This window comes from Natator depressus, chromosome 3, assembly GCF_965152275.1.
Source record: "Natator depressus isolate rNatDep1 chromosome 3, rNatDep2.hap1, whole genome shotgun sequence".
NCBI classification, from domain to species: Eukaryota; Metazoa; Chordata; order Testudines; family Cheloniidae; genus Natator; species Natator depressus.
The window spans coordinates 148,724,240-148,748,117 of record NC_134236.1 but is presented as its reverse complement, the minus strand read 5'-3'; the positions used below and the strand labels follow the sequence as shown (position 1 = coordinate 148,748,117).

The 23,878-nt window shown below is 40.9% G+C and overlaps 1 protein-coding gene across 2 annotated transcripts; it reads left to right on the top strand.

The window, feature by feature from the left end:
• Positions 1-1,815: 1,815 nt before the first annotated feature.
• On the top strand, positions 1,816-20,977 carry FAM98A (family with sequence similarity 98 member A). 2 transcript variants are annotated; one of them, XM_074949031.1, is made up of 9 exons: positions 1,816-2,002; positions 2,384-2,489; positions 5,655-5,803; positions 7,869-8,003; positions 9,579-9,763; positions 12,613-12,693; positions 13,547-13,663; positions 17,671-17,838; positions 19,030-20,977. In XM_074949031.1, the coding sequence occupies exons 2-9, from the start codon at positions 2,437-2,439 to the stop codon at positions 19,774-19,776; spliced, it is 1,635 nt and encodes a 544-aa protein (XP_074805132.1). In that variant the 5' UTR covers positions 1,816-2,002; positions 2,384-2,436; the 3' UTR covers positions 19,777-20,977. The 2 variants fall into 2 exon arrangements, with proteins under 2 accessions (XP_074805132.1, XP_074805131.1); XM_074949030.1 differs by lacking the exon at positions 1,816-2,002 and adding an exon at positions 2,094-2,146.
• Positions 20,978-23,878: the final 2,901 nt, after the last annotated feature.

Here is a 23,878-nt window from a genome sequence, read left to right as displayed (position 1 = left end):
GCAGTAGTCTAATTTGCTATGGGGCAAGGGCCCTTTCCCTTTTTTGGGGTCCCCCCACTTTTCATAGGTCTATATTACATCTTCCACTTTTTGGTCCCCTGACTCCAGGATACCATTTAACCACCGATAACACTCTGTGCTGGCACATGTTTGTCTCCTCCCCACAGAATTTTTCTGAAATGACACCCCGTTTAATATCTTGAAAAGTCATGTTAAGTAATATGATGATCAACAGGGCTTTGCAGCTACTGTAGGCAGGGACTAATCGAGTTTAACATTGTGTTAATGGGCTTGACTCCTCAAGATTCTTCACTCCCTCTTCCTGGCAATGGGGCAGTCTCTAACCTCCACACACACCTGCCAACATCCTCACAGGGAAACATGATTTATTTGCATAAATCTACATAAAGAAAAAGAAGGGAGCCCCCGGAGTTTCATTCTCTCTCCAACCTCCCCTTGCCACCAGCTTAAATTCGTCACACAAGCCTGCAACTGCATTTCTTTACAAACACCCTGCCTCCGTTTTAGAAGGCTGAGGGAAAGGGCCCCTTCCCCGTTTGATCTCCAAAATCATGAGTCTCCTTAAACCTGGGATGGGGAGCAGGGGACCTGGCAGTGTTGGGAGCTAGAAAAGTTGCAGGAGGAAATTGCTCGTTAGCTAGCCAGCTCCCATTCCTGTAGTAGGGAGCACTGCCTGCTGAGGTGCTGAGAAGCCCAGCAGCTCCTCAGCAGAGGCAGAGACAGAGACTCTAATTGGCAGAGGAGGGTCTGCCCCTGGAGGCAGGGTGGGAATGGGGAAGGCCTTATTGGAAATCCTGGGAGGTGCCTGCCTATGTCTAAAGGCCCCTCCCCCAGCCTTGCAAGAGGGACCACTGGCCCCAGGAACCAAGTGAATGTGGGGAACAACTAATGAATAACAGGGTCAGGAGTGAAGGTCACAGGTTCAAAACTAGGGTTCCAGTGGGGGAGCAGAGAACCCCGGACAGTGCCCACTGCTCCTCAAAGCTGTCTAGTGAGTCAGCAGACGCTGCCTACAGGAACTCTGCCCGGATATGTGAGACCACGGAAGAGCAGAAATAGGCCCCAAAGTCACAGAGCACTCCCTTGTTTAGCATCCTCCTCCTGCTGTTGAAGATGGTCACTTTGGCCAGGGCCAGGAGGAGGTTGACAAGGCGGTCTCATGACTTGGTGGGGCTGCGGACAGGGTGTGCGAAAATGAACAGCTGTGGGGAAAAGTGCAGCCCAAACCTAAACAGGAGGCTCTGGAGGAGCCAGAATAGGGGCTGCAATCGGGTGCATTCAGTGTAGGCATGTGCCAGGTTTGTCCTCATGCTCCAAAAGGGGCAGGCGTCGGAGATGGGCAGGCAGTGGACCGTTCAACACAGGATTTTGCTGCAGCCTGACTCTGGCCTGGCCCATTAAAGGGGCTGCAAATGCGGACCCACAGGGCTGGACGTTGTTCCTCCCTCGGGTTCTCTTTTCTGGGGCAGCAAGATGTGGGTGGGCGAGTGAGCACGAGGCAGTTGGCATGGGTGGCTGCGGGACAGCTCGGCAGAGCATGGGAACCAGCGCTGGAGCTGGAGCCACGCCCGTTCTTTCCAACCTGGGTTGCTAATTGATGCACGCTTAGCCATGACGAAACGTGCGGATATGGTACCTAACGGCCGCATAGCTCCAGCTAGTGCTTGGCATGATGGGACTTGTAGTCCTAGCTCAAGCACCCACGGCCGCCATCTGCTGAAGTTTGTCCCTTTTCCCGCTCCATGTCTCCTCGTTTCTTTAACTTCACCGTTTCCGGACGGCCAGAACCCTCCACATTCCAACGTGGGTTCCACAGGAGGGGGGTCCTTCCGCTCAAGGCTGCCAGACGCTGCCTGACAAAAATATTTTTCTTCAAGGGGCCGTTTCTGTTAATAAAACAAAAAATCGGAAATTAAAAAAAAAATCACCCCTCACACTGAAAGAGAAACGGAGAGTAGCAGAGACGTTAAAAGAACACAAGGTGGTGATGTGAATTAGGCTCCGCGCAAGGCAGCTCCCGGTGCCGGGTGAGAGGTCAGGCCGGGGGCCTGCTCCCCTCCCTTCCCCCCCCCCCCCCGCTCTGACATGCCAACCCGGCAGTCGGCTTGGTAGCTGCTTGCGCAGAGTGCGTCGGGGGAGCCCGGTGGGGCAAGGGAGGGGGCAGGCCTGGAGGAGGGGGCGGGGAGCTGACAGGGGTGACCCCCGGCCTGGGCAGGAGCGATAGCGGAGGGCGTGGCTGAGGAGCCACTGGGCCCGGGGCTGCCGCTGAGCGGGGTGGGGTGAGGTGGCCTCGCCCCGGGCCCGGGGCTGTAGCCGGGGCAGGGGCTGGCGCGCTGGTGACTGACTCCGCTTTGCTGTGCAGGTGCCAGCTTTCTCCCTCGCAAGGAAACAGGCCGGTGGGTGCCCGGGCAAAGGATGGAGTTCGAGCTCATGGAGAGCGACATCCTGGAGGCGCTGGAGGATCTAGGGTAGGTGTCCTTCCGCGGGATACACGTGTGGGACCGGCTACCCCCTCCCGGCTCGCCCAACCAGCGCTTCGCTCGGGGCGGGGGCAGGTGGACCCGTATCTGGTGGGTGACTTGACAATTCCCGTGAGGGGGATCGAGGCTGAAAACTCCTTGTGCTCGTGTTTCCATGTTAGCTCCGGGTGGCCAATGTGACACTCGCCTATTGTTCCCTCTTCCATAGGCACACGTGAGGGGCTCCTCTAGTGGCAGAGGGAGAGGTGGGGTTTAGGGATTCAACTTCTTCAACGGAAAATCTTTGTTCTAGAAGAAACCCGACTTTGCAGGTTTTGAAATATCCGAGAAGCAGGCCTAAAAGATCTTTCTTACAGCAGAAAAATCCTCCTGCAGAAGTACAGCATGTCTGTTGTGTTCTCAGACTTAGTTTCCAGGGCTATTGTGTTCTGTCTGTTGATGGTTTCAGAGTAGCAGCCGTGTTAATCTGTGTCCACAAAAAGAAAAGGAGGACTTGTGGCACCTTAGAGACTAACAAATTTATTTATGCCACAAGTCCTCCTTTTGTTTTTGTCTGTTGATGGTACTTATTTGGATTCTGTGAGTGCAGTATCTGAGAGATGGTCTACACTGGGAACTTACATGGTAATCGGTACATCTTTCAGAGGTAATGAAAAATCTACACATGTGAGAGACATAGCTATACTGACCTAACCCCTGATGTCAAATTCTTCCATCAATCTAGTTACCATGTCTAGGCCAGCTGGATTGCCTACACCAGTGGCCCCAACCTTTCTGTGGGAATAGCACATTCCTATTCCTAGAAGACTGTGGTGAGCACCAGACACCCCGCCACTGAAATGCTGCCGAGAAGCCGCAGCGAAAAGAAGTGTCGCCACCAAAGTGCCGCCGAGAAACGGCAGCGCTTCTCAGCGGCATTTCAGTGGGCGGTTCTCTGGCAGCTGCACTCAGCAGCGGCATTTCGGTGGCGCGGTGTCATGCGGGTGCACACAACTGCCCCAAAGGGCACCATTGCACCTGCGCGCACTACATTGGGGACCCCTGGCCTGCACAGATGGGAGAACCCCTCCCGTCTGCGTAGGTAGTGTCAACACTGAAACATTAGTAGGAGCAGCCGCAGTGTTTTGAGTCATCACTTATCCTTGCAGCATCATTGTGTGGTGAGGGAGTACTATTATACCCATTTTACAGATGAGGGAACTAGGCACAGAGAGACTGAGGTCCAAGGTCATACAGGAAGTTTATGGCAGAGCAGGGAATTGAACATTGGGTTTCCAAGTCCCAGGCTAGCACCCTGACCAATGGAGAATCTTTCCTTTCTAGTTGAATGTTTAACAAAGGATGCCTTACTACAAAGTGTTCATTAGGCACTGAAGTCAAATAGATGTTGTTAGAAACAAATAAACCAAACAGCTTTAATATGTTAAAAGTCTCTGATTAAAATTCCCTTCTGCTTTAAGTTACTCAGCTTTAATTCCCTTGTTTCTTGTGATGGCCTCACTTCATTAGTTCTTTGATTAACATATGCTTTCATGCTAACCGGGGCGGGAGAAGCAGGAGTAAAACCTTCCCTTCAGAGAAGGGAGGAAAACAAATATGTAGGCTCTATACATTATGAAGAAGAATAAAAGGACACAAGCCCATTTTTCCTTTTTCAGGTCATCTTTATAGCACGCTGGGCCAAATTCTTTATTCGGGGTGTACGTTGATTTAACTTTCAATGTCAATAGGAGATTACACAAATGTAATGGAGGGCTGAATTTCGCCCAGTGTGGCTTTGTTGATCCATCTGGACTAAACAAAAATGCTGTCAAACTGTGGATTACAAGAGGCTGCAGCAGAAGAAATACAGCAACCAGAGCAGGGACATTACTGGAGGGAAGAGGAGCAGAAGTATGTGTGTTGTGGAGCATGGGGAGGCACAGATTGAAGTTTCAGTCAGCAATCCATAGATTGGATTGCTAGCTAAAGAGCTGAAGAAGTGGAGCCAGGTTATGAGGGAGATGTTAGCTGGGATGGCATTTCTAGGGAAGGGGGAATTGCTAGGAGAATCAGAGAGTGGGCCTTTCACTTGACAAACTATTTAGGCTCTAATCCTGCAAAGATTACTCGTGTGTGTAACTTTACACCCTGTGAGTAACAACCCAAATCTTTGCAGGATAAGAGCCCTCGTATGCTGGTTGAGACATCTGTCATCTTTGACATCTATCAAGAGTTGACTGCACCAATTGTCAAAGTGGACTCAGTCATTTGAAGTTTTACTTCTTCAAGGTATCAGGGTAACTTCAATTGTTTTTGAGGTTTCTTTGATCCCTTTTCAGATGGGTATATTACATCAAAACAATCTAGCACCTTTTATATTTACTAGAGTACAAGCTGTAATTTGTGCCGTTACAGTGCTGGGGGAAATTGTTAGGTTTTCTGGACAAAAAAAACAAAAACCTCCGATCTTCTAAAACCAGTAAATAACTAAAATGTGTTATATTTAGAGTTGAATAAGATTCAGCTTTGACATAGTGCGTACAACTCTCATTGTAAAATCGTGCCTACTTATGCCAGGCCTGAATTTGGCCCATAGGTCTCCATACAGAGACAACTTTTCACCTCTTTAATGTCCATTTTAAAGTTTTTATTCAACAGAAAATTATTCCTCCTTCACTACTTATATAACATCTTTATCCAGTGTTTCTAATTTGCATTGTCTGGCAACCCAGTAAAAATATGAAAGCAAATGACATTTGGGCAATTAAAAAAAAAAAAAAAAAAGGCAATAGAACAGTCAGGCACTAGTTACTCAACATATCATGAAGCAATAATTCCAGAGAGGTACTTTAGAATTGCAGAAAGAATAGATCAATAAACTAATATCTATGATAGAAGTTGCACTCCATATTTCGGTAGCATTGCTCCGAATGAAAACATTTTGACTCCTGTCACATTTGTTTTACTCAAACATTTTTAATGTCCTGTTTCCCCATAGTTAAATTCATGAATTTTTGTGACATTTCCCTGTATCTTCAACACTTAAGATATAATGGTGATATTCCTTACATGTGCACATAGATGTTAAAAAAAAAAAAAAAAAAAATCTATAGCGGAATTCAGTCCTAATATAGATGCTTAATAAGTTGTGCTTTTAATTTTACTTGCCAGTTACAAAGGTCCATTGTTAGAAGATGAAGCGCTGACTCAAGCAGTCTCTGGTGGAGCCAGTTCCCCTGAATTTACCAAACTCTCTGCTTGGCTGGTATCTGAGTTAAGGCTATACTGTAAATTAGAAGAAAATGTGCAAGCTACTAACAGTAAGTAACCACAGCCCTGAGAACAAAATTGTGCAGTTAATACCCTTTTATAGATGTGTGTTCTATAGATTTGGTCTGACAGTTGTTAAATCAATTGTACCACAGAGTACTGTGCGCATCCTATCAGTTTTTGGATGTTTTCCACCTCATTTTTCAAGCTGACCCAGTGTGCATCCAACAGAAGCTAAATTCATTGTTGGGATGAACTTTCTACTGAAGTTATTTTTTCCTTTAACTGATTTTCACAGAGAGGAGTGTGTTCAGTTCTCGAATACCTTCTTATTTTTGGAGGAAAAAGTTTTATTTATCAAAATTTCAAAATAACTTTTTTACAACTTTTTGAGGATCTGATGTATTAAATTATATTTAAAATTCCAGAGGGGACGCTCTAATAACTAGAGATTTGCCTCAATTGCCTGTTTACTCTTGATTATCTTAAAGGGAAGACAAACAGTGAATTATGAAATGCTTTGTGGGGGAGGACTTGGAAATCTAAAATTTTTCATAATTTTTTTTAACTTTAATGGGGAAAAACTAAATAAAACTTTCAAGAAAATGTTTAAACAATTTTGTTGAGTTTTTAATGAGCTCTAATTCTGGCATTCTTCAGACTTACACTTTATGTATCAGGATCCATATTTTATCTTAAACAGGTATTCAACAGAATTCTGAATATTTGTGGAATTGTATACACTTTTTAACCTATTTTTGTTACAATACCTAATCCTAATACTTTTCTTTAATTTTTCAGTTATAGACTTTTCTGTATTTTTCCATTTGTTTACTTTGTGCATTAATTTTCCCTGGTACAATTAGTTTCCCCTTCGGTTAATGAAAGCATTTAACACTTCAACACGAGACTTTTTGTGTGTGTGTGTGTAAATATGAAACCACACAGATTGGCAAATGGACTCTTAATGTAAAAAGAGAATTTTAACTTGTAATCTACTCAATGTCCCTATATATTTTTGTTTCTCAGTGTCCTGTCTCTTTCCGTTCTTTTTCCCCGCTGTTCCTTGTTTCAGTATTTTCCATCTCTTCTTCCTCTCTTTAGTGTGTTCTTTCCAATAATCCTCTTCTCCCTATATTTTATTCATTTTAGTGAGAATACATTACTAGTAGAGGCAGTAAAAGATCTTGCATGTTATAAGGTTCCCACTTCAGGGGCTGAGTCAGAATAGAACTAAACTGGATCTTCGTGCCTGTTCCTAAATTCTCAGGAACTTGGGCAGTAGATATATATCAAGGGTTTATATATTTATAGTGCTAGTAAGTGGTATCCTAATTTTGTCTGATTTGGGCTTATAATATTTTCAAGTTGATGTCCCTTTTTTAAATGCCCTAATTTTAAACTTTTTTTTCTATTCACATTTTGTACTTCACTCAGCTTGGATGATGAAAAGCTATCTTAGTTTCACTCTAGTTCTTGGGCTCTAGGACAAGGAAACACATCTTTTGTCAATCTAAATGTTGCACCTAAGCTACTTGACTTTCCCTCCTATAAGAAAAAGCAAGTAGGTGAGGGTCATAAATGTAAACTTAAAAGGGGTAGGTTTGTGGTACTCTTGACCTTTCTGACCCAGCAATTCCTAATTATTCACTAAGAGTACTTCAGTCAAAATTGTCTAAATCTAAGATGCCTATCGCTCTGATATTTAAGTGACACTAAGATTCCACACGGATTCCAGATTGGTATCTGTGATATCATTAGTTCCAACTTCTGTACTTTATATGGCTACTAAGTGAAGAGTTCCTAGACTGGGGGAGAGAGCAAATGGAAGCATAAGTCTGTAATCACTGAGGAACTACTTGTCCTCAAATCAGTCATGCTGAGTCCCAAGCTTTGAAAACCCAGAGGACTTCCGTGGCTTTCACCCACAGCAATATTTTCATTTTGATACTCCTTTAGCATGAATAACTCTCTGCTGTAGCCACAATTTTTTTTTTTTTTTTTTTTTACCAAATCACCCTGGTCTCCAAAGTTCTGTAGTTCTTAATTAATTTATGATCACAAAATCAGGAAACTAAATATTTGAACTGATTAAACAAGTTGCTTTTTTTAAAGGTCCAAATGAGGCAGAAGAGTTCCAACTTGAAGTGAGTGGGCTTCTGGGGGAAATGAACTGTCCATATGCATCACTAACATCAGGAGATGTGACAAAACGCCTTCTCAATCAGAAGAACTGCCTCCTGCTGCTCAGTAAGTTAAAGGGAATATTTCTGGTAGAGGACTGCTAATGCAAAGATTTCCGCTCCTGTTCCTTTTTATGATTCTGAAACAGAATAGTGGTGGTATTGTGTTGTTTGTTTCCCATAAGGAGTGAATAATTTTTCAGTAATTCTTAAGTAGGCCAAAATCCAAACAAAAGAATTGAAGGAGTCACATTACACTGCCACGTCTTCAAAAAATTTACAGGTCAGTATCCAGTAGAAAAGATTTGAGGGTGGGAGAGCACCTGTGAAGACCAGAGGCAATGACCTGGTGAAAAGCCTATTGCATTCCTCTCTACAAAGGTACTGGGAAGAGAGAAGCATGTTGAGATTCCAGTTAGGGTAAAGAGCTTGGACTTTGCTCAGAGGGTTCACTTTTTGTATCTCACTCTGACTGGTAGATCTGTCATTAGTTTGAATCTTCTATCATGGCCTTCTACCTGTCTCTTGGGATGTGGTGAATAGGTGGTGGATGGTTAAGAACTTCCCTCTTCCACACCCCTAAAACCGATCTGAAAGCCTGACTTTTGGGGAGAGAAGGAGCCTCAGTTTTTCTGTGTCAGCCTCCTCCATAAATAGCTCCTGTATCTCTTTTTGCTGTTTAGTGTTTGAAAGCAGCAGAGTAAAGTGACATTCTTGTTGACATAGAATTCCCATTGTATTTTGGAACAGAAGAACTCTAAATTATTGTTGAGATTTCTAAGTGAAATTAAAGAGAAAATGTACCATTAAATACATCTCATTTTAATTCAAACTTTAAAAATTATGGGAATCACAAGCTAAGGTTACATAATCAAATCTGACATTAAACATAATGCTGAATTCTTGTACATAAGCAGACACTTCACAAGATTTTGTTCATTTGTGGTTTTTTTTGGGAGGATGAGTGAGGTGGTAAATCCCTGATTTGCCATCTTCCTGCTGTCTTCATGTGAAAAGCTTTGCAGAGTTCTCTATAGTCCGCTTCAGCATCAGTTCCTGCTTTCTTTACATAGTGTCTCCATTGCCCCCAAGAATAGCTGCAATTGTTTTAAGTGTTTTCCAGCCAGCCTAGCTCCACAGTTCCTTGGATGATCTCCAATCCTGGTTCCCCTGTGAGTCTTTCATTTATATCTCTAGCCGTCCCACTTTTTGACCCAAGACCTTAGGGAGTCCTATCAACCTGGCTGTAAATCCATGGGCTAGCCCCTTCTTGCTTTTTTTCCCCATGTTCCCGATCAATACTACTCACTCTGCAAAGGCCTTGCAGGGGAAGAGCCATGCTCTGTTAGACAGTATAATAAAATCTACTGGAGTGGGGCTTCTCAGCAGGACTGCCAGTTGCCACAGATGCCTCCACCTTAGAGTTTCCCCTTCTCAGTGATCCCCTCAGTACCACGTACTCCTACCCAGTGATTGTTATAAATATGAGCTTTCTTTGGATTGAAAAATTACATTCTGAAATCTTTCTAAAATGCTCTGTTTGTGCCTTTATCATTTGTAAGTACTTTAATGATAAGTACTGTAAGTCAGTAATTTTAAAATTGGATGTATCTTACTCTGAAATCTAATTTTCTTACCCCAGCATACCTCATCTCAGAACTGGAAGCTGCCAGAATGCTATGTGTGAACACCCCTCCAAAAAAAGCACAAGAAGGAGGTGGTAGCGAGGTCTTTCAGGAGCTAAAAGGCATTTGTATTGCATTAGGCATGTCCAAGCCTCCAGCCAACATAACTATGTTCCAGTTCTTCAGTGGAATCGAAAAAAAAGTAAGATCCAAAGGAACAAAAGTACAATATTAGAGTATTATTGCTTTCATTTAAATGAGCTCCATTGCCTCTTTTGAAACTTTTCTACCATTGGGGGATTAATGTGGTTTACAGAATGTGCTATGAATCACAAAGAAATTGCAGATATTAAAGGTGAACTTAAGGGCTTCTTCGTTGTTAAGACCTGAGGTCAGGGTTCTGTGTATCTTGCTCAAAGGCTGTGGCTATCTCATTAGCATGAAGGATTCCATATTCCTTATGCAGCTGTAGGTCTCTGAGTCATCACCTGCTGCTGGGGATTCTCAGAACCACTGAATTTAGGTCTTGGCAGGTAAGTCAAGGAGAAACTTGTTTCAAATTACTACTTAGATATTTAAACAACTTTTTTAAGGGATCTGTCATCTTGAAATCTAGTCAGTTAAAATTCATATCAAGTGAACACCTACCCTAGAGTCCCCACGTCATTTCGTGTGACTTTGATTACATTTTCTTTTTTCTTTTTTTTTTAAATAAGGAATGTTCTTACTATCTGGGGGAAACAGTGAAACTGAATGTGTGGTTGAATGCACAAATTAAACTGCAGAAAAAAAGGAAAATATTTTTTCTTTGTTATAATAATACATTTTTGTTTAAAAAAACCTTTAACTTTCTTATATTATCTGTCCCTTAAAGTTTACATAATTACTAAGGTCCCCAAACCCCCTTTTTAGAAACCTTTTGTTAATCTTTTAGGAATTTCTACTTCAGCTGAGTCAAAGTTGCTAGAAATGACTCATTTGGAAGTCTTTAAAGAGAATTTGGCTTTCCAAATTGCCCTCATTTAGGAGGGGAAAGATAATGTGGACTCAGGAGATCACAGGTTTGTTCCTTGCTTTGTCATGGATTTGAGACTTCAGGAAAGTCAGTTTAAGATCTCTGTGCCTCCATTTTCCCATCTGTAAAATGGAGAAAATGCTTTATCTCACATGGATGAACTCATTAACACAGCAGAGTTTTTCTGATGAAAGGTGCTCTATAGATAATTTTGTATTTATATCAAAAGATTCTGATCATACAATGTAAAAATGACATACTAGAGTTCATACTTTTTCAAAATTTCATAATTAACTTCCCTATCACTTTTTTGCTTGGTTCACAATAACAGGCAATGCTAAGTCTGTTAACCTTAAAGGGATACTGTTAAGTCAGTTTAGGCCCCAAAGTCATCTTGTAGTGAAAACAGACTGAAAGGTAATGAGATGTTTCGGTGAATTTTTAAAAAATGTTAAGCAGAAACTTATTTTTCAGGGAATTTGCACTGTTTGCAATCCAAACTTTGGAATATCTTGGTAGTAGTTAGAAACCAAAATGTGAAGCTGATTAGACACTGACTATAAACAAAATTGAAACGTAATGGTCGACTTTCATTGACACAATCTGAATGAAAGGCAAAAACTACAATATCATAAGTAGTGAAAAGTTTAGATTTGAATATACAGTGATGATAGCAGTATTTTCTTCTTTGTGCATTCCAGAGTCTCTGCCAGCTACAGTAAACTTTGATTTCCAACAGTAATCTTGTTCATGCATATGGCAAATATGCAACTTATTTAAATCCACCATTAGTTCTGCTGTTCTGTATGTATTGGGTTTTTTGAACTACTAAGCAAAACAGATAGGAATTGGCGATGAGTGTAGTAATAAGTAGCACTTACAGTCATAAAGAATGATTATGAAATAGACGGGTACCTAGAATTATAAACTTGGAAATCTTTCAGTTGATGTCCAGTTTTCCAGAAACTTCTTTGGAACAACAACATTTTGCAAATCAGAAAGACGTTTACGTGCAATTCTGGTGGTTGTAAAGGACATGTTCTGGCAGGGACAGAGATAGGTAGGAAAAGTTTTCTAAATTTTAAGAGAGGACCAGGCATGCATTTACCAGTATGTTGAAAAGGTGAAAACAGCTTTCTTCAAATGGGTTGTGCTTCATGAAATGTACAAATTACCATCTGGTAGGAAACCATAAGCAAAGAGTTTGGGTAAAGCATCGCTTCTTTTATGACTGTGGCTTTATTTGGGGCATGACTTGCAGAGGCACTGTTCATCTACAGTTCCCATTGATTTCAGTGGGAGCTGCAGGTATCCAGCACCTCTGGGAAACCAGGCCTTACATTTTGTAGGCAGCTGAAGAGAGTATTTGCATAAATTCAGAAACATGACTTGCAACAGTGGAAAGAAGCAGTTTCTTTGTGACTCATTGACTCACTTTTCCTCCAGTCCAAGTGTTTTATCCCATTTCTATACCTGCGTTCTTAGTAGTTTTAAGATGGGAAAGATGGAACAGTAGCTACACACAAATCATTTGATCAGCATATAATTTAAATGATCATATCGAAGAATTTATTTTTTATTACAAGAGGGGCCCTTTTTAGATCCTCCTTCCATGAAGTCTTCATATAAAACATCCTGGAATTGAGAATGCTATGAAGTAATTATATATAGGATAGTTTCTGTGTTTAAAGGGAAATAGACCTCATCAAATGTTTGATTTTCCATTTTAATCACAGATGTTTCCTATCTCTGAGGTCATAATGGAGTCTGTTGATCTTTGTATGTATTTTCTCTACCTTATATCTAAGATTATTATATTACTTGTAACAATAAGAGTTAAGAATTTTCAGACACAAATGTGATTGAGATGTGATTGGCTCTTTATACAGCACAATGTATTTTGGACAGTCCTGTATCAAAACAAACGGCCCCCCTGTGCTTCCTATATAATACCCAGTCCCTCCCTCCCTAAATCTGATTTTTGAAAAGCAGTGTTTATCGCCACGGTAGCATGTTCACAATATATGTTATTACAGCTAAAAGAAACCTTAGCAAAGGTTCCGCCTGGCCATGTTGGAAAACCTTTACTGAAGAAACCATTGGGACCAGCTCATTGGGTAAGGAACCAAGTGTGTAAGAGACTTTTTGTCTCCTCTGTCTGGTAGCATTACCAAATACTTTGTGGTTTTTTTTGTTTGTTTTTTGTTTTTTAAAATCAGTTATCTTGAGTACAGACTCCTGGCAAAAGATAGATAAGCATTCCCTTTAGCCCTAAATGTCTGCGTTTTTGCCCTAGCAGGGACCATTGCTTGCCACCCTGAGAAGCCACAGCGTTTCCAGTGGTATCTTGTCCTTTTTTCTGATTATGAATCATAAAGGAATGTCTTGTTGCTGCATGAGGCTGCCTTGTCTCTGCTGCATCATAGGCTCTAATCAAGATCCTTATACAGTATTTCAAACAATTATCCAAGTACTGCTTTTTATTCTTAGTGCCACATCTCTTGTCTTAAAGACACTTTAGTTTTGAGGAGCTGTGGACTTCAGACTCCCTAGCACTTGAGGGTATAAATCCTTGCATTTCTTTGAGTTTATACCTTGTTCATATTTTTCTCCTCCTTACTTGTTTGCTCTGGAAAATACTGGAGGAAGCAAACCAGCAGCTTAAAAAAAGTGAGACGTTTCATACCTTATGAACACCATTGAACGCTGTGCCGATAGGAGGCTGTACTTGGGCTGCCATGAAGAAGGTAGAGCTTTCATGGCAATCAGGGAAGTAGTGTTAGCAGCTGGGGCTTGCATTTGGGGCCCAATTCCATGACTGGAGAATGTTTAATAGGTAGATAATTGTGTGCTAAAATCAAATCTGTGTTTAATATCTGAATCTGTTTATACCATTGTCTATCATTTATTGTTGCAATTAGAAAATAATCTAGTGTGTGTGTGTGTCACACTCATGAATCTTCATTTCAGGAAAAAATTGAAGCAATTAACCAAGCCATAGCCAATGAGTATGAAGTTCGGAGAAAACTCTTAGTGAAACGTTTGGATGTAACTGTGCAGTCGTTTGGCTGGTCAGATAGAGCTAAGGTACAAATTGCTTTCTGTAAACATGCTGAACATACAGATCACTTATGCTTTATATAAAATATCTTTTGAAAACTGACTTTTCTTGCACTTAATGGAAAACATCCCCTGATGTAATATTTTTGGTTTATGGATTTCTGAAGAAGTTTACTACAGAATAAGTTGACTACAAAATTCTGTTTTAAAACTGATGATTATTATATGATTTAGTAACTACATATGTGCATATAACTATGTAGAGAGAGCAAAAAATAAAGTTAAATGGATAAATAGAAGAATAAATATTAGGGATAAGAGGGGATTGTTAGATTTTTTCATTCACTGTCACATTAGCAATCTTACATTAGAACCAAGGAAACCAAGATTGGAATCTCTTCTTTGCATTGTTTCTGAAGAATCATGTCAGTGAATCCTGCTTCTGACCACCTCTTTACTTAATACCAAAGTCTGTGCTGTTTGCTGAAGCGCTGACTTTTCCCCAAAATCAAGCTGCATCTGCAAGCCCAGATCCCTAGGTACATTACTGTTATGTAAGGTTGTCTTGAATGTTTCCATGCACTGCAATTTGCTCTGTCATCCTGGCTCTTAAGTAATATTTTGGTATATAATTTTGTTCTTGAATTGTATCATGGAGTGTGATGTGATTTCAACCCCTTCTGAAGTTAATTGGGTATGATCATTCTGGTTTCCAAACTAACTACCTGATCTCCCCTATGACAAAATTCCAAATATATTGATAGCAAAAATTGGGAACGATTATTTTAAACATAGCATGACAAGCATTATAAATCTGGCTTCTAAAATTATCACTATTATCTAAATAATGTCCATAATGGTACGATTAGTTAGCACTACCACATACATTAGGTGGCCATCAGCGTAGGTGAGTTTCATAGTCAGATGATGTAAAGTCTCATGTCCAATGTCTTTTGACTAAATAAGTTACTTAAAAATCAACAGCTTAAAAAATAAATTGTTCTGTATTTATCTTCTCTCTGGCTTGGGATCCTCTACCATCACACAGACGGGGCTATAGGTGTCACACAAGTGATGGAAGGCAGTGGCGATATGTCAGGTTTCATTGACAAACTTGGAAGAGCTGTGTAATACTTAGTGTTTCAACAGAAACTGAAAGTGAGCAGTGAGTTTTGGGCTGTGTTAAAAACACCTTGGGACTTGTGGCTGTGTCATGGTTTTGCAAAACCTGCCTTTTTTTCAAAAGAAGTGTCTTGCAGGGGCTCCAAGGTTTGATCAGCTGTTCAGATTTAGTTCAGGAAAAGCACAGTGTTTTTCACTGTATTTTCAATAGAAATGTATTGAAAGAGCTGTTATGAACACAACAAGGGAGGACTAAGGACAATGTCTGGGCTGGGGAAATAGCTTGAACTGTGTGAGATTGCAATTAAACTGCGTAGGGAAAACATATTGCCAGTGCTTAAATACTGTGCACATATAGTTATATTTAAAATTTTATTTTCCTAGCAACTTTCAAAGATATGGTATTCATTTTAAAATATGAACTTTTAAAAACTTCATTTTATAATTTCATTAAGAATCAAAGAATGCAGTAGTGGTAACTAATTGCTTAATTGTACAGATAAAAACAGTAAATAGATTTCACATTTGATGACAAATGACCTTGTTTTCTTAGCTGATTTATATTATGTCTTATGTATTACAGATTTTTAAGGTTAAAGAAATAATTAGTGCAAGAATACTAAAATATTATGGCTGCTCTGTATATTGTATGTGTGTTCACCTCAAGGTTGGCTTCATATAAGATCACAAGTGTTTGGATTGTAGGTCAAACATGGAAAAACGTACTGTACTTCTGTTCTTTTTCCCATGCTATTCTGTTCTTTCTGTCTTTGCTTAGTGTCAGGTAATAAAGTAAGGGTGTCATTCAGTTTTGCTAACTTTATGGTAAACATTTTACCTTTAGTTGCTAATGTAAAAGTGTAAAGTTGTTTGGTTTTCAAAAAGAATATTTTTACAGTGTTTTGTTTGTCCCTGAGTAACCACTTTGATCTACCCACTACAGCTCTTATCATTCCTGTTTCCTGCCTTGAAGGGGAGCTATAGATGGGAAAACTAAAATTTGTTAAGTCACCCTGAAGATGTTAAAATATCAGGAGTTCAGCTGGGAGAACAGATTCTCCCATCCACCTGCCCTCACCCAGTGTTGTCCTGCCCAGACAATCCACTGTTCAGTTACACTAACTATTCAGTTACATCTCTTTATTCCTTTGCTCCACACCTTTGTTGTTCCCTCACTGTCCTTTATCCCCAGTTGCATCTCTGATCCTATTCAATTTGGGCTCAGTCTTGATGATATGCTAGTCAAAGCTAGATGCAGCTAACTTGTGTTGTATTGAGCATGTTACTTGGGGCGGGGGACAGGGGACCTTGCCATAGGTACATTTGGGCAGGAGGTCAAGAGAGCAAGCTGTTAATGACAGAAGGCAATCAGGGAGGATGCAAATGGGAAAGTTAATAAGCTGGTATTTTCTCCCGACTGAACTTCTGACTGCTCATATTCAGAGTGACTTACATTTATTTGCCTGTAATATCTCTTCTTGAAGTAGTTTTTTTAACTTTCATTACCTTGGTCAATTGTAGCTCCCCTCAAACACAGGAAACAGGAACCGCTGATGGCAGCGGAAGCAGCATGTGAGCAAGAGTGGCTTCTTAGGAAAAAAACGAGGTAAAATATTCCTCTTTTAACTAAACGTTTAAAAAAAGAAAGTTACAGCCTTGAAAATTGGCATTGCAACTCTGCAAAATGTCCATGTAAACTTACCAGCTCATGCACATCTACTTACCTGTACACTATCATAATTGATAAAAACATGAATATTTTACTAGCCTATCAAACAATTTACTCACACCAGGCAAGGAGAAATGTGAAAGGTTGTATCATATGTAGTAACCACCCACCCTTTCAAATGGCACGCTGACACACTATTTAATGTACGATGTAAGGAAACTGGACAGTTGTGAATTTCAGTAGATTATTTGAGGACGGTGCCCAGACGGTTTTTTGACCATTCAAAGGACCCATCATCAACACATTGGTTTACTGGCTCTTTCGTTCCCGCCCTCTTTGTAATATACAGAGTTTGTTACCGAGGGGAATTATATCTAGCAGTGAACAGGAAACAGGATTATAGCAGCAGTTGGGAAGAGTTAAATAGGTTCCTATTATTTAATATAACAGGTGACAGATTTAAGAAGTTAGCATATGCACAGCAGTAAATAGCTTTAGCTAATTAAATAACGGTTAAAACTGTGAGGTGTTAAACACAATAGCCACATATTACCCCAGTGTAATGAAATCTGATTATAGTTCAACAAACCATCCCTAAAATAAATGATCCCTTTCCTTTTTATGACCTTCTACGCATTGGTATTATGTAATTAGGTGCTTTACAGACAAATGGGACATCATCTCTGCTTCAGAGAACTTACCGTGTAGGGAAGTTTATGGCTAGCATAAAACTGACTTGAGGGATGTTTTTTTTTAAACATTGACTGTTTAGGAATTGTGCGTGTGCAAAAGGAAAAGGAGATGTATACAATCCGAATCAATAACTTTCATTGGCATTGTGAGGGTATTGATTAGCTGGAATTCTTTTTCTAACATAGCTGATAATACTGACTGCCTACTCAAGACAAATACATAAATGCAGAATAACAAAATATCTTTCTCTCTCAACAATTTTCAGCTGTAAGAAGCAAATGTGTGCAAAGTAACATTTTGGCAATCAGGTTAGAATTATCATCCTTGTGTGACTAGAGTGAAAAAATAATTTTGCTCACACAGTCCTTATTACAGTAATCCTTAAATTCAAATAAAGTGATTCTTAGCCATTTTGATATTCCTCTTGTATTTTAATAACACAAATATATTTTTATCTAGTTCATTTATTGATCTGGATCTTTTGGTTAGACACGGTGTCATACTGATTCCTTTAGCTAATTGAATCATTTGTTTTTCTTTCCTCCAACAGAGTCAAACAGAGAAACTGGCTAAAGTCTACCAACCCAAACGTGCCCTTTTAACTACCAAGTGCACTATTTCCATTGCTCATCTCTTGGCAGCTCGGCAAGATTTGTCAAAGATTATGAGGACAAGCAGTGGGTCTATCCGAGAAAAGACTGTGTGCGCCGTTAATAAGGTATGTCTTCAGTGACTGCTCTGAGATGGCAAATGTAACTTCGTACTAGGCTGTGAACATTAAGTCATTTCATTTTAAAATTTTAAAAAAGATTTTTGTCCCAATGAGAGTGAGTGTTTTAAACACCACAACATTCTGTATTTTTCATCAAAGTCAATGTAAACTGGAAAATACGTGATGAGAAACTTATCTTCTCGCTGCTGATCCTTATGCACCAAAGCAAAGTGCGTAGTGTACTTTTGAATTAGTTTGTAATTTTAGGAATTGTAACTTCTAATATTTAGGGTCAAATTCTGACACACTCGCAGTGAATAATATCATACTCCACAAGCACCCCCTTTGCTTTCAGTGTGACTCATCCTGGTGTGTTATCCTATTCTGTGTGAGTAAGGGGTTCATAATATCTCCCTTAAGATCAATGTTACAGTTACACTTCATAGTCAACCCACACAGGGAGTGAGGAAGCTACTTGTATATTTGTGGTGTTATCATTTCACTATCAGGGTTGCAGGTGCTGATATTGCTCTGATGTCATTAACATCACATCTAGAATAAAGAATGCAATCATTTAATTGAATGGATTTTAATTAGACGGGGTATAAATCTGTTTGCAAAATCAGTGTTTTGCTATTTAGATTCTCGTATGAGTTCTGATTAGATTACATTTATATAGTCAAGGTGCATATTTTTGTAAGAGCAAGTGTTGCCGTGGAAAGAATATTGCATAAATTAAGGAATTACACACGTGCTCCTCCAAATCCCGTTATTCCCCTGAGAATTCAGGCTAATCAGACTGACTTGTACCCTGAACTTGAGTCTTATTAGCATTACACTATAGTGTATCTGTTTTTCAAAAGTTAACATGAAACGTCACCCACGAAGAACTAAAGAAAGTTTTTGTATTTCATTAGCACTCAGTGACTGCAGTCAGGATTGGGTTTTGTTGTACTGAACTCTGTACAAACATAAAAACAGTCCCTACCCCAAAAAACTTGCATCTTGTGCCTATTTAGGCGACAGCAAGGAGGTACAGAAGCCAAAAGGAAAGCAGTGGGCCGACAAGGACGATAGTAATAGGAACACAAGGTTGCATATACTATTCACTAGGAACATAAGATTTGCCATACTGGATCAGACTGGTGATTGCATGATAGTAGAACTCCTTAAACAATCTTTTTCTTACCTTTTCAGGTATTAATGGGCAGAGTACCTGATAGAGGGGGCAGACCAAATGAAATTGAGCCTCCACCTCCTGAGATGCCACCATGGCAGAAAAGACAAGATGGTCCTCCACAGCAAAGTGGAGGCAGAGGAGGAAGAGGTGGCTATGAATCATCATATGGAGGAAGAGGTGGTTATGAACAAGGGGGTCATGACAGAGGAGGGCGAGGAGGTTATGATTCTTCATATGGAGGACGAGGAGGTCATGAACAAGGGGGTCATGAACGAGGCGGTCGAGGAGGAGGACGGGGTGGTTATGACCATGGAAACAGAGGGGGAGGAAGAGGAAACAAGCACCAAGGAGGCTGGACAGATGGCGGAGGAGGAGGCTATCAGGACAGCAACTACAGAGATGCAGGTTTTCAAACAGGTGGTTACCATGGTGGCGGTGGTGGCTACCAAGGAGGCGGCTATGGAGGCTATCAATCGTCTTCATACACAGGAAGTGGATACCAGGGTGGTGGCGGCAGCAGCGGTGGTTACCAGCAAGACAACAGATACCAAGATGGTGGGCACCATGGTGATCGAGGTGGTGGGCGTGGAGGAGGGAGAGGTGGCCGTGGAGGCCGCGGTGGCCGTGGAGGCCCAGGAGGAGGCTGGGGAGGCAGAGGTGGACAGAACTTTAATCAAGGAGGGCAGTTTGAGCAGCACTTCCAGCATGGAGGCTATCAGTATAATCAGTCTGGATTTGGACAAGGAAGACACTTTACTAGCTGAGGCTACTAAATCTTACACTTCAGCAGAGCTCAAGTAATAGAAACCTAGTGTCAGAGGCCTGATCTATTGCTTCTTGAATTAGTAAAAGACCATATGTGGTGGCAAGGCCCTGTCTGGGTGAGAGGTCTTGCTTCAAGCAAGCTGTAGGTTCCCATACAACTCTGATTTTCTTTTTGTTGTTTGACTGAAATAAATAAATTGCCACTCTTCACTGGGATTAACCAAACCTTAAACCAACAGCTTAGCTTTTTAGATGGAATCCCTTTGATCAAATCGTTTTGTTCTGAAATTATTACCCTGCTGTGATTGCCTTCCATTCTGGGGGTCTATATACTGACGCTAGCAATGCTTTTCTGATCAAACTTGTAATACACACGCAACATTGAAAACTAATTAAATGATCGTTTATACGTTCGGCATTTCTCTTTTTAAATATTCTTTAGGTGTATATGCTCCAAACACAGTTTTGAGTATTGCTTTTGATTTGCTGCCCTGTCGTCATAATCAAGAAAAGGTTTCTCGCTCATGCTCTCACATACCTACTTTCAAACTGCTTTCTAACTCTCAGGTCTCTTGTATCTATTATATGAGCTCTACTGCAGATACCACATTCAGTAGCCTTATCTTCCACTAATGGAAAATTGTATCTCCTGCTCAACTCTGGAGATCTCGCCTGCGGCCAGAATCTGCGAAGATCATTTTAAAACCAAGCTAAGTTGTGAACCGATAGTTTATGTAGGGCTGTAGTAAAGTATAGCAATTCAAACTGACCTGCATCCATCCAAAACAAGTTGCTCCTCTTACAAACCTAATTTTTACTTGAAATCAGCTAGAAGAAACAGCAAACTGAAATTTGTTTTATGCACGAGTTAATACCACTGGCTCAGCAAATTCAGGGCAATTTGTTTTGGGGGTTGTCTTTTTCTTTTTCTTTTTTTTTTTTTTAAATTTTATTTTTTTTGAAGAAATGCACTACGGCCTGGAAAGACTAATTCCTGCCTGGAAGAAGCCCTTTTACTATTGCTGCAGAAAATGAAGCCTGGCTGAGTTTGATGTCTTGACATTTTTTTCCTTTACTGAAAGCCACATAATGCTTCTTGCTGAGATTTTGTGTACATAAACATTGTCAAGCTGTGAAAGAAAATGGCTGAAGGTGTGCTGTTGTATAAAAGGTGAGCAATAAAAGTATCTGTATGTTCTCCAGTTTGTCTGGTTTTCTTTAAATCATGGTAAGGTCTAAAAGAATTGTGCAGTAGCAGGAAATTTATAGAGGTTCCTGGCCAGGTATTTTAAGCATGGGATGGGATGAATTCTGCATCTCTTGACATTTTCAAACCAAGACTGGTAGGATGCCTTTCTGGAAGACATGCTTTAGTCGGACACAAGTCTGGACTTAATACGGGGGTAACTGGCTGAAATTCTATAGCCTGTGTTATATGGGAGCTCACACTAGATTAACCTATGAATAAATGTGCTCATTTTATTTTACATCGTTATCTATTGTTGATCATAAGTTATAGCACCTGAATGCAGCAATTCACAGCATAATAGAATATAGCTGGACAAATAGTATTAATAGTCACTCACTATACTAATCAGAAGACAGAGCCAGAAGAAATTCAAATTATTCTCTGGCCGCTAGGTGTTGCTATTGATATACAAGTGAAGGTCACTTCAGAAGCACCAATAAAAATATATAGGAATCTAGGTCAATGTCCATTCTGTTCTCATTTAATCTATGGTCTATGGACAAATAGCTTGATGGAGGAAAATGCTTATTAGAGTAGATGGGAGCTTGCACAAGCCCTTTTTTGCAAGCCTAGTAATGTATTTGTCATAGTGTGAGCTTGGTGCTGTTAAATGAATTATGAACTTTCAGCTACAACTGAGCACTTTCACTTCACAATTGTACAGATGGCTTCCAGAGCCAGGCAGTTTGGAGTCTCTAGTTGATGCATTTGTTTTCTGATGGACTATAGTTCTTTGCCCATAGCAGTTTCTGCTGTCAAGTTAAATTTATTTAAAACCCTTCTTTCTCTATCCTCCTCTCCCCTCCCCCCCCGATTCTCAGGAGGGTCTGGATAGCTTTGGATTAGCAAAAGGGTGTTGAGCCTTTCACATCTAAGGTCACTGGTTCAGATTTGGTTCAAGTTGGTGGTCGCTACTATTCATTGCTATCGGCACTTCATTTTATAAAATGGGTTGGTGGTCTCAACCTCCCCATTTGGAATTTGCTCCTATTTGCTAGCTGCCAAAGATGGAAGGTGCAAGCTGGGTTTGTTCACAGTAGCTTTTTTTCCCTCTTATCTTTGTTCTAGCAAGAGATCACTTCCTCACCCTGCTGATGGGTTAAGTAACAGGTAAGTACGTGAATAGAATGCCATATTGTTAGTACTTGTCTAGTAGCCATGGAGCTCTCAAAGCAAAGAACTGTAAACAGATTAGTTCTCCCATGGCAAGGGCTGCTTATTCCTTTTCAGGAACATGGTTTTCACTAAGAACAGATGTTTACTAACTTCTAATCTTGATAGGCCCACCTACGGTGTCATTTAGCTTCACTTTCCCAGTCAGATCTTCAGCTTCATGCACTTGTGTGTTCAGGCTGGAATGGCATAGTCAAATGGCACTTGTGCTGAATAATAGTATGGAAGCTTAACCTTTAACTCTCTTCATGGCTTTAATATTTCTGGTTTCTGAAGCTTATTTCTGTCAAATAGATGGTGAGGAGAGTCATGTTGGTAGTGTGTGTAAAAGGGTGTGGGAGTCTCTAATCCCCTCCCAGAGAGAGAGGTGTGTGAGTGAGAGACTTGGCTGTTCCCTCACAGGGCAGCCTGGGCTGGAAAGAGAAGATACAGAATTTCCCACGCTACTCATCAAGCAGTAGGAGGGCAGAGAGAAGAACAGAGGATCTGGAGGGAGAGCTGTGCCAAGGGAGTAACAGGGCTCTGCTAAGGGAGGGCAGGCAGCAGAAATTGTGTGTGTGATGGGGAGGAATCAGAATTAAATGGTGCTTAGAGGACAAGAGGGAGTGGGGGAAGGAAACCTTCCACTCCCTCTGACCTAAAGTGGACTCTTACCTAACCACTCCTCCTCCTCCTCCTCATACCAGCCCAGTTGTTTTCCTCTCCCACTTTACAGAATGAAGGATTGATAGGGGATGGAAGAAGAGTGCCCTCTTGTGGTGGGGGTGGAGCCAAGAATCCTAGCAACACTCATCCAATTCTTATGGATGTAAGTGGGAGTATATGCTGAAGGTGTAGCTTCCCTAGGTGTGGGTGGGGCCCCCCAATCATATGGGGAATAGTGGGAGCAGAATTGGTATATGGGACCCACTGAAGGGTAGGAGCTAATATCTACTTTGTCATTTGGTCCCCTACCTGCCCCAGGTAAAGAGCTGGAAGCCTGGATGCCTTTAGCAAGTACTCTGTTTCCCATGGATGTAGATTCTAAATCTAGTAGCTGCTTGTAGTCAGAAGTTGTTGGCAGGACTGCATGTTACATATTGGCTGTAAAAGACTGCCATGGTTTAGATTTTGATTACTATTCGTGATATTTAATTGCACTTTCAAGGGGCAAGAGTGTTTGAAGTAGTTCAGGTCTCAAAGTAATGCCGCCTGTGCCTTCCACCTTATTTACCATCGCCTGTAGATGCTGATAGTCAAGACAGTATAAACTAAACATCAGGGTTTACTTTTCGAACAGGAAGAAAAACACTTTCCTTCTAACACTTGCTATGTTTTTCCTTAATGCTCCATTATTTCCTCTGTCATATTGCAGCTCCTTGGTTTTTCAGGAAAGCAAATATGTTGCATGCTCTAAATCAGCAGTTTTCAAACTTTTTTGAGCTGAGCTGTTTCTCCCTCCCACCTCCACTCCCCAACCTAGACAAAAATAGACACAATACCTGCCCCTCCCCCTTACCTAGGGAGGTGGTGGAATCTCCTTCCTTAGGGCTTTGTCAAGCCTGACCTTGGCTGGGATGATTTAGCTGGGGATTGGTCCTGCTTTGAGCAGGGGGTTGGACTAGATGACCTCCTGAGGTCCCTTCCAACCCTGATATTCTATGATTCAGGTTTTCAGGGTGGGGGAAGGAATGTGGGAT